The sequence below is a fragment of the Salarias fasciatus genome, chromosome 5 (genome assembly GCF_902148845.1).
Source record: "Salarias fasciatus chromosome 5, fSalaFa1.1, whole genome shotgun sequence".
NCBI classification, from domain to species: domain Eukaryota; kingdom Metazoa; phylum Chordata; class Actinopteri; order Blenniiformes; family Blenniidae; genus Salarias; species Salarias fasciatus.
In genome coordinates, this window is record NC_043749.1 from 3,717,328 (window position 1) to 3,729,420 (window position 12,093).

Consider the following 12,093-nt stretch of genomic DNA (forward strand, 5'->3'; position numbering starts at 1 on the left):
ACGGAGGCTGATCACGTTTGAAGTTGACTTTATAAATTAGAAACAATTCTTTTTTTTTCCCTGTCATCCTTTTCACACATGATTTGAAAAAAGAGAGTAAAAACTCCAGTACTTTTGTACACAGTATCGATGTAGTATCTGTACGATCAGCTCTGTTTTGTCTCTGCGTTGCATTAAAAGGGAACTCAAACATCACCTGGTGTGTTTCCCTCTGTAAATAATCTGACCCCAACACCGAAAGTAAGACTGTTTCACTTTGGTAAATTATGTCAGTGTTACAAAACTGCTTCTCAACAGTAAATCTTATTCTCCACGAAAGCCTGTTTGTGAGCACCGTGCATTTGTGGGATGAGCGGCAGAGTGTGTGCCCTTGAAATATTTGCCAAACAGCCTATTAATCCTCACGGTTTTATCCTTTCACTGCAGGCAGGATTTGGCATGCGCACTTCTCGTAACCATAATTCCTCAGCCTTTTATGATATTTATAAAATTCCAAAACTAGCAAAGGGCGGAGAAATACAGCTCCGTGCACACATACTCGTCATTAGAGCGGTCACCAGGACTTCTGCGGTGTGACCGTCCAATCTCAGAACAAAATCACCATCATTCACCATCAAAAGACACTGAACGTGGAAATTCTCCAAACCTTTCACTCATTGCTCATTTTATGACGATTCTACTGACATAAAGTCAAAATAAATCCTGATTGTAATTGTAGTCAAAAGAGGGTTAAGACGTTTTTATCTAATCCACAGGTAGAGACGAGGGAACAGTTTTCATGGATGTAACCAACACACACTGCTCTCCCGCTCGTCCAGTAAATGCACCAGACAGATGCAAACAGGATGAAAATGTGTTATTATCACAGAAATGTTTTCCTGCTCTGTTCATTTGATGAGTTGAACGTGAAGTGAGATACGAGCTGTTTTCTTCCCGTCCTCGAACTCCTTCTCCGCTCGCTTCCCTTCTTCTCACAGGCTGAAGTCATGTTTAATTTGGAAACTGGCCTCCTTCGGCAAATTAGCAATTAGAACAATTTTGTGGGAATATGTATATGTGTCATTAGCTTTTCCTGCCAATTAATAGCGGGATGTGGTGGGGGGGTGTGGGGGGGGGGTCAGGCTGGAATTTTCCACTTGACTGCAGCTCCAGTGCGGAGGATTTGGCACTTGGCTCGGAGCTGCCTGCCACAGCTGCTGCCAGTCGGGCTATACCTTTGGAGCACTTGTCGTAATTAGTTTACCTTGTAGCCATTATTGCTTAAATCCCTCCTCCGCCGCGCCGCGCCCCGCCCATCCGCCCGCCGATAGCGCCGCGGGTCCGTCTTCACCGTGGTCATCCCGGCCCGGATGATGGAGGTCAGTCAGATACAGCAGTTAATCATCAGATCACCTCCGTAAGCAGCTCCTAATTAGAGTCTTCACAATACAATTTCGGCTTGTAATTAGCCCAGATTGGCTCCTTCCTCTGGCTGCCTTATTAGCCCCGGCTGCTCAGCGGTAGGTGAGAGTCGCACTGTCATTTTTCAGAGCCGCATCGACCGCGTGCAGCTTCGCGCTGGAGGTGTGTGTGTGTGTGTGTGTGTGTGGAGGGGGGTTTGTGTGCGTTGTCCAAACAGGACAAAAGATTAAACAAAGGCGGTGAAACGGGGAAGAGGGTAGGAGGAGAGAGCGGGGCAGGAGGAGCGGAGGGCTCCGGGGTTGTTTTCCAAACATTTAGCGACCGCTCATGGATCATCCCGCCGCCCGCCTGCAATTAGAGGGGAGATATGCATAGTCAATGAGGCGTCTGAGACGCAGGGGTAATTAGAAGACTAACCGAGCTCCCTGTCTGTCTGCCTGCCTGCCTGCGTCTCCTCAGCTCAACCTGGTGTCCAACGTCACGTTGTCCAAGTCGGCCCCCGAGGCCTCCCCCCCTCTGAGCCTCCCGCAGACCCCCACCACGCCCACGGCGCCCCTCACGCCCCTGTCCCAGACCCACTCCGTCATCACCGCCAACAGCCTGCACAGCGTGGGCCCCATGAGACGGCGCTACTCGGAAAAGTACAACATGCCCATCTCTCCAGGTACAACACACACACACACACACACACACACACACACACACACACACACACACACACACACACACACACACACACACACACACACACACGAGCATGTAATCAAACTGTAATTTATGTTATCAGCCACTAATAGGACGTGTAGTGTGACAATTAAAGCTCTGCGTTTGTTTGCTCCCTGTGCAGATATCAGTCAGAACAAAGAGTTTTACATGAATGCAGACGTCAGGCCGCCGTTCACGTACGCCTCACTAATAAGACAGGTAAGGACGCCTTCCTCTCCCGCGCTCTCCTCCTGCTGCCGAGCTTATTCCACTCTCCATTTCTGGATTTTTCCAACACAATTTAGACAGAGGGGCAGATAAATCATCTTCAAATGACTGCAAGAATGCATTGGGGATTCAAAACAGAGCCACATATGACAGTTTAGTTTGATTAAGCGTTTCGGCGGCGGTGATTATTACCAAATTCATTTCACACAACAGTGGGGACGAACCTGTTTTAAGATGGCCAGTCAATTATGGCTCGACCGCAGTAATCTGGCATCTCAGGAATTAATCTGAGCCGTCCATAATTGCTGCCCTGTAATCTGCCTGAGAAATGTTTTGGCTCGCCCTTCATTTGGAGCCACAAAAGAAAATATATTCAAATCTTCCGTTGTGAATGAGAAAAAGTGCGCCGCACTTCCAGAAAGACGGGCCGTTTCTCTCTGTTTTCCGTCAGGAGAAGCCGCACTAACTCGCACGCCTCTGCTGAATTATTAATCAGCCTGTGAAGGGAGCAAAATTGTAAATGTTTGTTTCTGTCACTGTTCCTCATCTCAGGCGATCCTGGAATCTCCAGAAAAGCAGCTAACACTAAATGAAATCTACAACTGGTTCACACGAATGTTTGCATATTTTAGGCGCAACGCAGCAACGTGGAAGGTAGGTCTTCTTTTTCCCCACTGTTTTTCCGTTCACGTCTTTAAACCAGAGGATGAGGACACACTGAGTTGATGATAAATGAACCTTTACTCAGATACACAACAGCAGCTTCACTTCTTCCACCGTTAAAACAAATATAAACTTCTTAGAAAAGGTGCCAGTGACTGCTGGCTGAGCCCCTCACACTCTGAAGAGGAACACTTAAGTCTTCCAAACACACACACACACACATACGCACTCACACTCACCAGGCTGTTAGACCTGCATCTTCCATCAGCTCTCCCTGACAGCCCCTCTTTGAGGGCCGACCAGACTTCCCCCCTTCACACACTCGGCCCTAAAACACTCACGCTGGAATAACAGAACGACGATGTTATCATCTGCATAAATAATTGTGAACTCTGCGTTTAAGCTTCTAGAAGCTGTTTTATCTCAGACTACATTGTAACGTACTCCGTTTGACCCAGACTGTTTCTGTTTTGTTAAAAAAGAAGAAGAAGAAGAATGTAATTCACTTGTATTTACTGATTGGAAAAAGCATTGTTTGTATGATAAGAGAAAGGATGTGACTAATGAAACTTATGAAAATAAGTTGACTTAAACCCGGTGTTAGATATTTTCCTTTGACGCAGCGAGTCAACATGACCCCGAGAGTTTGTTTTGTGGAAAATATCAATGAAGTGATCTCATGTGTTTGTATTTTCTGATCAGAGAAAGCTGTTTCGGAGTGATAATAACTAAAAGGATGTGACTAACAGCAGACGACCGGCTCATGTTCTGCTGTTGATTTAATGACTCTTAAAGTTATTCTGCTCATAACTCCTTGTTTTTTGGTTCAGGTTCTCTGTTCTGTGTGTGTTTTTTCTCCCACCAGTGTTCGCATGTTGACCGCACTGATAGAAACCTTCTTTCTCTCTCTTGTTTTCACACCAACTGCAGAATGCAGTCCGGCATAATCTTAGTCTTCACAAGTGTTTTGTGCGAGTAGAAAACGTAAAAGGGGCAGTGTGGACAGTGGACGAAATAGAGTTCCAAAAGAGACGGCCTCAGAAGATCAGTGGGTAGGTTCTGGCCTCCGCGGCCCCCCGACTGTCTGTCTCAGCGCTGGCTTATGGGAAGAGGCTGCCATCACCATCACCATCATCATCATCATCATCACTGCTGCTGCTGCTGCTGCGTCTCATTGTCTGTGTGCCGCGCCGTCCAGAGTCCCTGCTTGCTTTGGCGTGCGTCCGCTTCGTGCTTTCAGAAGCCTTTTCGGTGATGCCTCATAACCCACAATGGCTGTTATTTCATTTTGATCCTCACCCTCTCCCCCCCTTCCTCGTCCTCCTCCTCCTCCTCCTCCCCCCCTTCTGTTTGTCCTGTCCATCACTGCTGCATCTGCATCTGGCTGTGCCTCCCCCTCCCCCTCGCCTCCCGGCTGGTTCGGTTTCCCAGGGTGCTGTTCGCACCAACCTCTCGCTGCATAAGTGCTTTTTGAGGGTAGAGGATGAGTTTGGGTCCTTTTGGACCGTTGATGATGAGGAGTTTAAGCGCGGCCGCCAAGTGCTGCGAGGCCGCCCTCGGAAACACGCCGCTGACGAGAACTCTGACGGGCCGCCCGTACAGTAAGCACCTCGGCCGGCGGACTCTTCCTCACCCCCTCGCCTGCATGCCCCCCCTCCCCCCCCCCCCCCTCAGTGTTGCTTCCTCATCCATCACGCCTCCATCAGCTTGCTTCCTCGCTCAAATGCAGATAGTTGTGTGGTATTGTCAAGTGATTGAACATCTCAGAACTATAGCCGTAATCTCCGCATTACTACAGCGGCAAATGTGTTTAGTTCTGATCCAAAGTGCATCGATTTCTCCTCGTGAAATCAGATACTGTAGCCGTGCACTGCGATGCGCGCTGAGACACCAGTCTGTGGTTGTAATCGAGTTTCTGTGTTTGCAGAAGTCCAGCCTTAGTGAAGAACATTCAGACCAGCTTGGGCTATGGTCCGACCCTCTCTGCCGCCTTCCAGGTAAAAGAAAAAAATGAGTGACTTCATCTGGTTCGGCCTCGGAGTGAACTTTAAAATGCAGCAGAAGTCTCCTCCTTTGTTCGGCGGAGGGCTGAGAAGAGTGATGGGCGACCGAGAAAGTGCTGACAACTCTCTTCCGCTTCACATTTAATGCTTCGGGCTTTGCTTTTCAGGCTTCGATGGCAGAAAACAACATACCTCTATACACTACTGCTTCCATTGGAAGTCCCACCCTCAACTCCCTGGCCAACGCCATCCGCGAGGAGATGAATGGAGCGATGGACCATGGAAACAGCAACGGCAGTGACAGCAGCCCGGGACGCTCGCCCCTGCCAGCTATGTGAGTGGCGCGCACGCTTTTCTGTCGCCAGCCGCAGGACATGCAGGAGAAGCCAAGAAAAGGGAAAGGCTGCTTTCTTTTCCTTTCTCTTTTCTTTTGAAACACTCAAATAGACAGAAAGTCATTTCGGTGCCCACCCAATGAGCTGCGGAGTGACCTAATGCGTGGCGTTAGATCAAACAGAAACAATGCCAGAGGGACAATAAATAAAGCGTGGAGGGGATGGTACTGGGGTGGCGTCGGGGTCATGGCCGCTGCTTGCGGCGGGCCTCCCCGCTGAAAGAGGAAACTCCACCTTTTTTGAAGCTTCCAAACGAGCGGGAAGAGGAGACCGGAGCCTCTCTCTGTTGTTTTAACTGCAAAAGTTTATGAACTCTCCGTTTTACGTGCCCGGCCGTCCGCTTGGCATTCCTCTCCGCTAAAAAATATTTACAAAATGCCAGAGTGACAGAGGCTGCTGGCACCGACGCGGCGCTGCAACACATTGGAGGGACGGCCCGCGAGCCCCCCGAAAGAAAAACAACACAAAAGCATAATTAGTCTGGAGGACATCATCCAAGATTCCCGTGTAGGAAAGTTGCGGTGGGCCCTGGAAACCGCGGCTCCCCCCATTCACTTGTTGTATAGGAGTGTCTGTTAAGTTGTTTGAAGCCTAAAATAATACAGCACGCGCTGCATCGTTTCCAGATGTGGGGGCAGGACCACCGATGTGTGGCCTCCTGAAGGAGAAGGAGGGAGAAAAGGAAAAGAAAAAGAAAAGGGGAAAAGACTCGTCTGAGCTTTGGGGGAAATTCTGCCTGAAAACAAAGGTGCAGTAAATGAGCTCCTGGCCAAACGGAGGAAAGTGCCATCCCTAATCACTGAGAACATAGCTGTGAGCGTGGCTGTGGAACAGGAAAGGCAGAGACAGGATGGGTGTGCTGGCCTGGAGGCAGCCTGCTTCTCCCTCTGCCCCGTCTATCTTTAGGCTCACGCTGCTTTATAATTATGTCTATAAGCTCCGTGCAAAGAGAACAGAGGCTTAAATCTGTTGTCTTTTAAACAACTTTATCCAGCAAGGTGTCGTTCCCTCCGATCGGACGTTACATTTATTGATCATTTTATATTTGGAACAATGACGACGATTTATTTGGTGTAAAATACAAAATAATATATCAAAATATCAGATATTCCACTGAAGCCATGAGGAGCTGAACGTCCCTCCACTGGCCCGTCACTGTCTCAGTCCCCCATGATGCTTTTTCCCACCCTTCTCACGGATCCATGAGACCAGGGTGTCGTCCCGTCCCCACTTCACCAACTCGCTCCCCACATCAAAGCAAAGCCGGTTGTTTCTCTCTGGAAGAGAAGGAGGCGGGATAGGAATCAGGTATCCAGCTAATTATGAGCAAACTGTAGAATCAGCATGCAGTTCAATAGCATAATAATAACAATTTCATGTCTGCCCTGCAGCCACAGAGTCAGACCGCAGGCTACGGCACTTGTGGAGTTACTTTGATGTGAAAATGATAGAAAAGCTGACTTTACTTTTTCCTCCCCCTCTCCTACTTTTCTTTTTTTTTTTTTTTTTTAATTCTTTATCATTTAACTCCAAAACATGTCAGCTCATTAGCATACGGGCGCCACCGTCCTGGCGCCGGCTCGTTGTTGGTAAATGAGCCCGGTGCCTCATCCTGGCACCGCAGGTTAGAGCGCCGCCGTCCCCCGCAGCTGCACATCATGCCTTTTTTTTTTTCCTTTTTCTTTTTTTTTCCCTCCTCTCTCCCTTTTGCGCTTTCTTCCTGCTCTGTTTCTGTAATGAGAAATTTGGCAGATCTCATCTCTTCAGTGGCTCCTCTGCCCGGGCGGCGAGCGGAGCCCGGGGAGGGCGGAGGAGGAGGGTGGCCTCATGTTGTCGCCTTGTTTACAAGTGACAGCGTTATTATTCTCATAAGGGGTTGTGTTCCTTATCGCGGAGCGGCGCCGGGCGCGCCGCCGCGCTCCTCGCACGCCTCTCCTGCCAGGCGCCTTTCTTCTCCTATTGACACTTTGCTTGGGGTAGAAAAAAAAAAATCTGCATTAATTCTGTAGTTTTTTTTTTTTTTTTTAAAGCGTGCACGGCGACGGCGGCGGCGGCGTCTGGCCGCTGTGTTTTGGTTGAAGTTGATTAATGATGGAAGCCGGCTCGGGGTCGTCCTCTGGAGACCCGCCTCGCAGGTTGTGCATGTTAACGAGCAGGAAGGGGGAACACACAGCGCGCCGCTGATCCTCCGCCACCGGGAGGCTGACAGCGGCGGCCCGCTCAGTCCATTCTCCCCTCCGCTCGTCTCACCGTGTTAATCTCCCTCATTTATCAGTTGTAAGCGAATACCCTGTTGTGGCTGGAAAATAAAGAAAGAGCGGGAGCGAGGAGGCAGGCAGGTTGGAACGCCTCAAAAGGAAGAAGCGATGATCAGACGTTTGTTTTTGTTCCCCTGCCTCTTCTTTATATCGGCTGAAAGGTTGGAGGGAAGTTCCCCGCCTCACCGCCTCCTCTCCCTCCTCTTCCTCCCGCAGGCATCACATCAGCGTTAAGGAGGAACCACTGGACCCCGACGACCACGAAGGGCCGCTCTCCCTGGTCACGACCGCCAATCACAGTCCGGACTTCGATCACCACAGAGATTATGACGACGACCAGGGCCACGACGACATGCTGTAAAGGCTTCTCTCCTTTTGGTTTTTTTAAATTCCAAACGCCGCTGACCCCCGGCCCCCGGCCCCCGGCCCCCCCACCTCACCTTCCTCCTCCTCCTCCTCCTCCGGCTCGGCAGATCACCTGAACTTGAACTGCAGTCTCAGCCACTGATCACGGCTCCACCTTGACTTTTTTTTAGTGCCATTATGAGAGACACACAAAATATCCTCTTTTTGTTTTGTTTTTTTTCTCATTTCTTTCTACTTTTGATTCCCAGAAAGACTAAAAAAAACTGAACCTGGTTTCTACTCGGATGGACTTTGATTGGTACGGGAGGGAGGAGGCGCGGGGGGGATGCTGTTAAGAACTTTTGGGGAGACCCCTCCCCCCTCCTTTATTTTTTGGGACAGACTGCCAGTCACCACCTACTCACCCTTACCATCCTTCTGTCTGTGACACACACTCACACACACACACACACACACACACACACACACACACCATCAACTGTACAGAGAGAGAGTGGATGACTGACGTTTAATTTCCAGTGTGTGTGTGTGTGTGTGTGTGTGTGTGTGTGTGTGTGTGTGTGTGTGTGTGTGTGTGTGTGTGTGTGTGCGCGCGCGTGCGTGTGTGTGAGAGAGGGGAGAGCGAGCGTCCACTTCTCTTCATGTCACTGCCTTCAGCGCTTCTCATTGGTCTGATTCCAGAAAGACGGGAGGCTTTCTTCTTCTTCTTCTTCTTCTTCTTCGTCTTGTTTTATTTCCAGGGTGTGTTTCTCATCAGTGAGAGGTGGACGGTTACTAAACATCAACATAATGTGTTTTTCTTCTCTCCATCATCGTTCAGTGCTGTTTTATATGTGGCATCCTTGTTGTTGTTTGTTTGTTTGTGAATTATTCCTTTGAAACGGATCAGACCTCATGTCCATGCTGTGGAGATTCTGCCTGCTCAGCACTTGATGATGAATGTTTGGGATTTTATTTTTTTAAATCATATTTTTCTGTCATTCATTCCCCCAACCTCCAAACAACAACCCCCCCCCCCACCTCCTCCCCCCATGAAGACCACTGGCGATGCACTACTCGTAATGAAGGCTCTCTCCACGCATCAATGAAGTTTAATTTAAGATGCGAATGAATGACAGAGAAATCATGCAGGTTATGATTTATCCTTATGAAATTACACTTTAAAGCGGCGCCTGGCCGCACGCCTCGCCGCAACACAATTTCTGATCACTTACAAGCTCCAGGTTTTTTTTTTTTTTTTCTTTTAAATCAAAATGAATATGTCAGGTGTGCACCGGCGAGATAATGATTTAGACCAACTAATTGTGATTCCTGAGCGCGACCGTCGCCGTTCATCAGGCGCGTCTGCTCCCTCCCGCCGCCGCCGCCGCCGCGCCCCCAGATAAACCTGCATTCCCCGCAGTTTTATTTGTATCACTCGCATGGCCAGCTTTGAGTTTGAACGCTTAATAATTGAAAGGGGAACAATCCAGTTAGCTGCAATAATAAAGACAGAAAATCCATCGCACATTCCAGCATTTCCCAAGGCCCCAAGTCACCAACAATCACGATAAATAAAGAAATGGATCCAGCTTTAGGTGGGGAGTTCAATCTAAAGACCACAAATTTCAAGACTGATATCAACCACTTTAAATTCTTTTATTTATTATGGCTTTTATTATTATTATTATTCCATGTTTTTTTTTTGTTTTTGTTTTTTGTTTTTTAGATGTGTTTTAATATCTTGTTCTGTGACTACCAAAGATAAAAAACAAAAAAACAAAAAATATAAAAGGGTGTGTGTTCCATGCAATATCAGATAAGGCCAAATATCTGCTGCGGTTTCTCCCCTGGACTGAAGCTCGTCAGACTGGTGTTCTCATTCTGTTTTTCCTCTTTTACTTTAAATAAGAAACCAAAGGGAGCAGCGTGAGTGTGACTGAGTGAGTGTGTGTGTTTGTGTGTGTCTGTTTGTGTGTGTGTGTGTGTGTGGGGTGGGGGTGTCTGTCGTGGGGGGGGGGGTCTGTTCTGCAGCGACCAAAACGAGGAAGGCGCTCTGACAGTCTGACTGCACGATGACCAAATTAGGAAAAAAATAAACTGTTGTTTTTTGTTTGTTTTTGTTTGTTTCAAGGGGCCAGTGAGTAAAAACACAAAACAAAGGGATGTAGATAGAAGTGGACGAGGGGGGGGGGCGGAGCGGGAGAACAATGTGAACGCCACCGTGTGCTGGACCGGACCACGATTCAGTGTTTTATTCCTCTTCTTTGTATAAAAAACAAACATGATTGTATGCCACTCTCTCTCTCTCTCTCTCTCTCTCTCTCTCTCTCTCTCTCCCTCTCTCTCTTTTTTTAATTTTCTTTCCTGGGTTTTTAGTTCGTATTAAGACTGTCGAGACTTCATGATTGTGTTTTAGTTTCTGTCAACTATGACTTTTTTTATATTAAAAAAACACTCCTGTCCACTGATAAGCTGGGTACAAGGTACTTTCGTGGCAGTTCTTGTTATTGTTGTGATTATTTGGGTTCGCCGCTCGCTCACTGGAGCAATCTGTGTTTCTGTTCTGGTCTCTTTTTTTTGTTTTTCCCCCCTCCCCTCCTTCCAGAAGATGTATTTAATATCCAGGCAGCTGTGGGATGGGTCAGTTACAGCCGGGCGAGGGATCGTGAGAACAGAGCTCATCCACCCCCACCCCCCTCCACCCCCACCCCTCGGCTCTACACTCGTCTTTTTTTGGGGGCTTTTCTAGAGAAAAATTCAGGAAGAAGGGGGATTTTTAAACAAATAAAAGAAAAAGAAGGAGCAGTGTTAGATTAGACCCTCCTCAGCATGTGTAGCTGGACTAAAGATAACAGCATGAGAAAAGCCCATACCTCCAGTGGAGCCTGTAGGGAGCGACGGTCCTGCATGTGTAGAGAAAAAACAAACAAAACTGATGAAGAAGAAAAAAAAAAAAAGAAATTAGAGCTTGTTTGTCTTTAAAAAGTTTTTTTTTTTTTTTTTTTTTTTTTTAAGCCAAACCGATCCAAACCTCAGGCCTTTTCTGTTGGAGTGTGTTTGCATGAGTGTGTGTGTGTGTGTGTGTGTGTGTGTGTGTGTGTGTGTGTGTGTGTGTGTGTGTGTGTGTGTGTGTCATCTCCTTCTCATACATGCTGGTATAGCCTTTGTCTTCACCCCCAGCTTCTCCTTCTCCCTCTCTCTCTTCTCTTCTCTGTTGCGTTGGGACGTTTGCTTTAAAGCTTTGTATTACCGGCGAACTCGCTCTGAGACGAACTGCTGTATGTACTGGAAAAGCAAACCGTGCTGCAAATGTATTTTACTTAGTAACCCTTGCTTTGACTTTTAAAAAAAAAAAAAATGAAAAAAAGACCAAAAAAAAGCAAAAAGAGGAGGAGGGAAATCACACCATCCACAGGCGTCTGGGTTCCGGGGGGTGGGGGGGTGGGGGGGGGGGGGTCACTCCTGTCGTTTTGGATTTTAAGCTGTAATATAGAAAAAAAAAATACCAACAGACTTTTCTCTGTTTATCATTGAAGCGTTTTTGTACAGTTTTTTTTTTCTTTCTTCTTGCTGTTTTTTGATACTTCCTGTTTTGTTTTGTTTTTTTGTTAGTTTTTTTTGTTTTGATGGTCCAACCACTGCCTTCCTGCGATGTTAAAGACCACAGAGGGGGGGGGGTGGGGGTGGGGGGCAGGTGTATGTTTCCTCTACGGGACGACGGAGGTTATCTTGCATGACTTATCCCGGGTTGGCAGAGCTCTGTGGGGGGGCGGGGAGGGGAGGGGGGGTGAAGTGGTCATTAATAATATAAGGGTGTATCAATCTAATGATATTTTATATGAAATGAAATAGGAAAAAAAAAAAGAAGAAAAATATGCAGTGCCAAGATGTAAAGAATATTGTTAAAATGCTGTTTTTTTTTCTTCCCCTCCTCCCGTTAATGTTTCATCCCACATCGGAGGTGTGTTTTCCTCCTCATCCTCTCATCCGCAACACTTTATCTTTTTACTTTCACCTTCTCTGCATCTCAGACTGCAGCCGTGTGGCATCAGACCTCCTCCACACACACACACACACACACACACACGCACA

General features: G+C 47.7%; 1 protein-coding gene across 9 annotated transcripts in view; it reads left to right on the forward strand.

Moving 5' to 3' along the window:
• Nucleotides 1-11,392, forward strand: part of foxp1b (forkhead box P1b) — a 187,518-nt gene extending 176,126 nt beyond the window's left edge. For all 9 annotated transcript variants that reach the window (XM_030092283.1, XM_030092278.1, XM_030092279.1 and 6 more), the window contains 7 exons: nt 1,861-2,065; nt 2,249-2,325; nt 2,887-2,988; nt 3,928-4,049; nt 4,925-4,994; nt 5,168-5,334; nt 7,870-11,392. In XM_030092283.1, the coding sequence (XP_029948143.1) occupies nt 1,861-2,065; nt 2,249-2,325; nt 2,887-2,988; nt 3,928-4,049; nt 4,925-4,994; nt 5,168-5,334; nt 7,870-8,014 (888 nt within the window). In that variant the 3' untranslated portion in view covers nt 8,015-11,392. The remainder of the gene's footprint in view (nt 1-1,860; nt 2,066-2,248; nt 2,326-2,886; nt 2,989-3,927; nt 4,050-4,924; nt 4,995-5,167; nt 5,335-7,869) is intronic.
• The last annotated feature ends 701 nt before the right edge of the window (nt 11,393-12,093 follow it).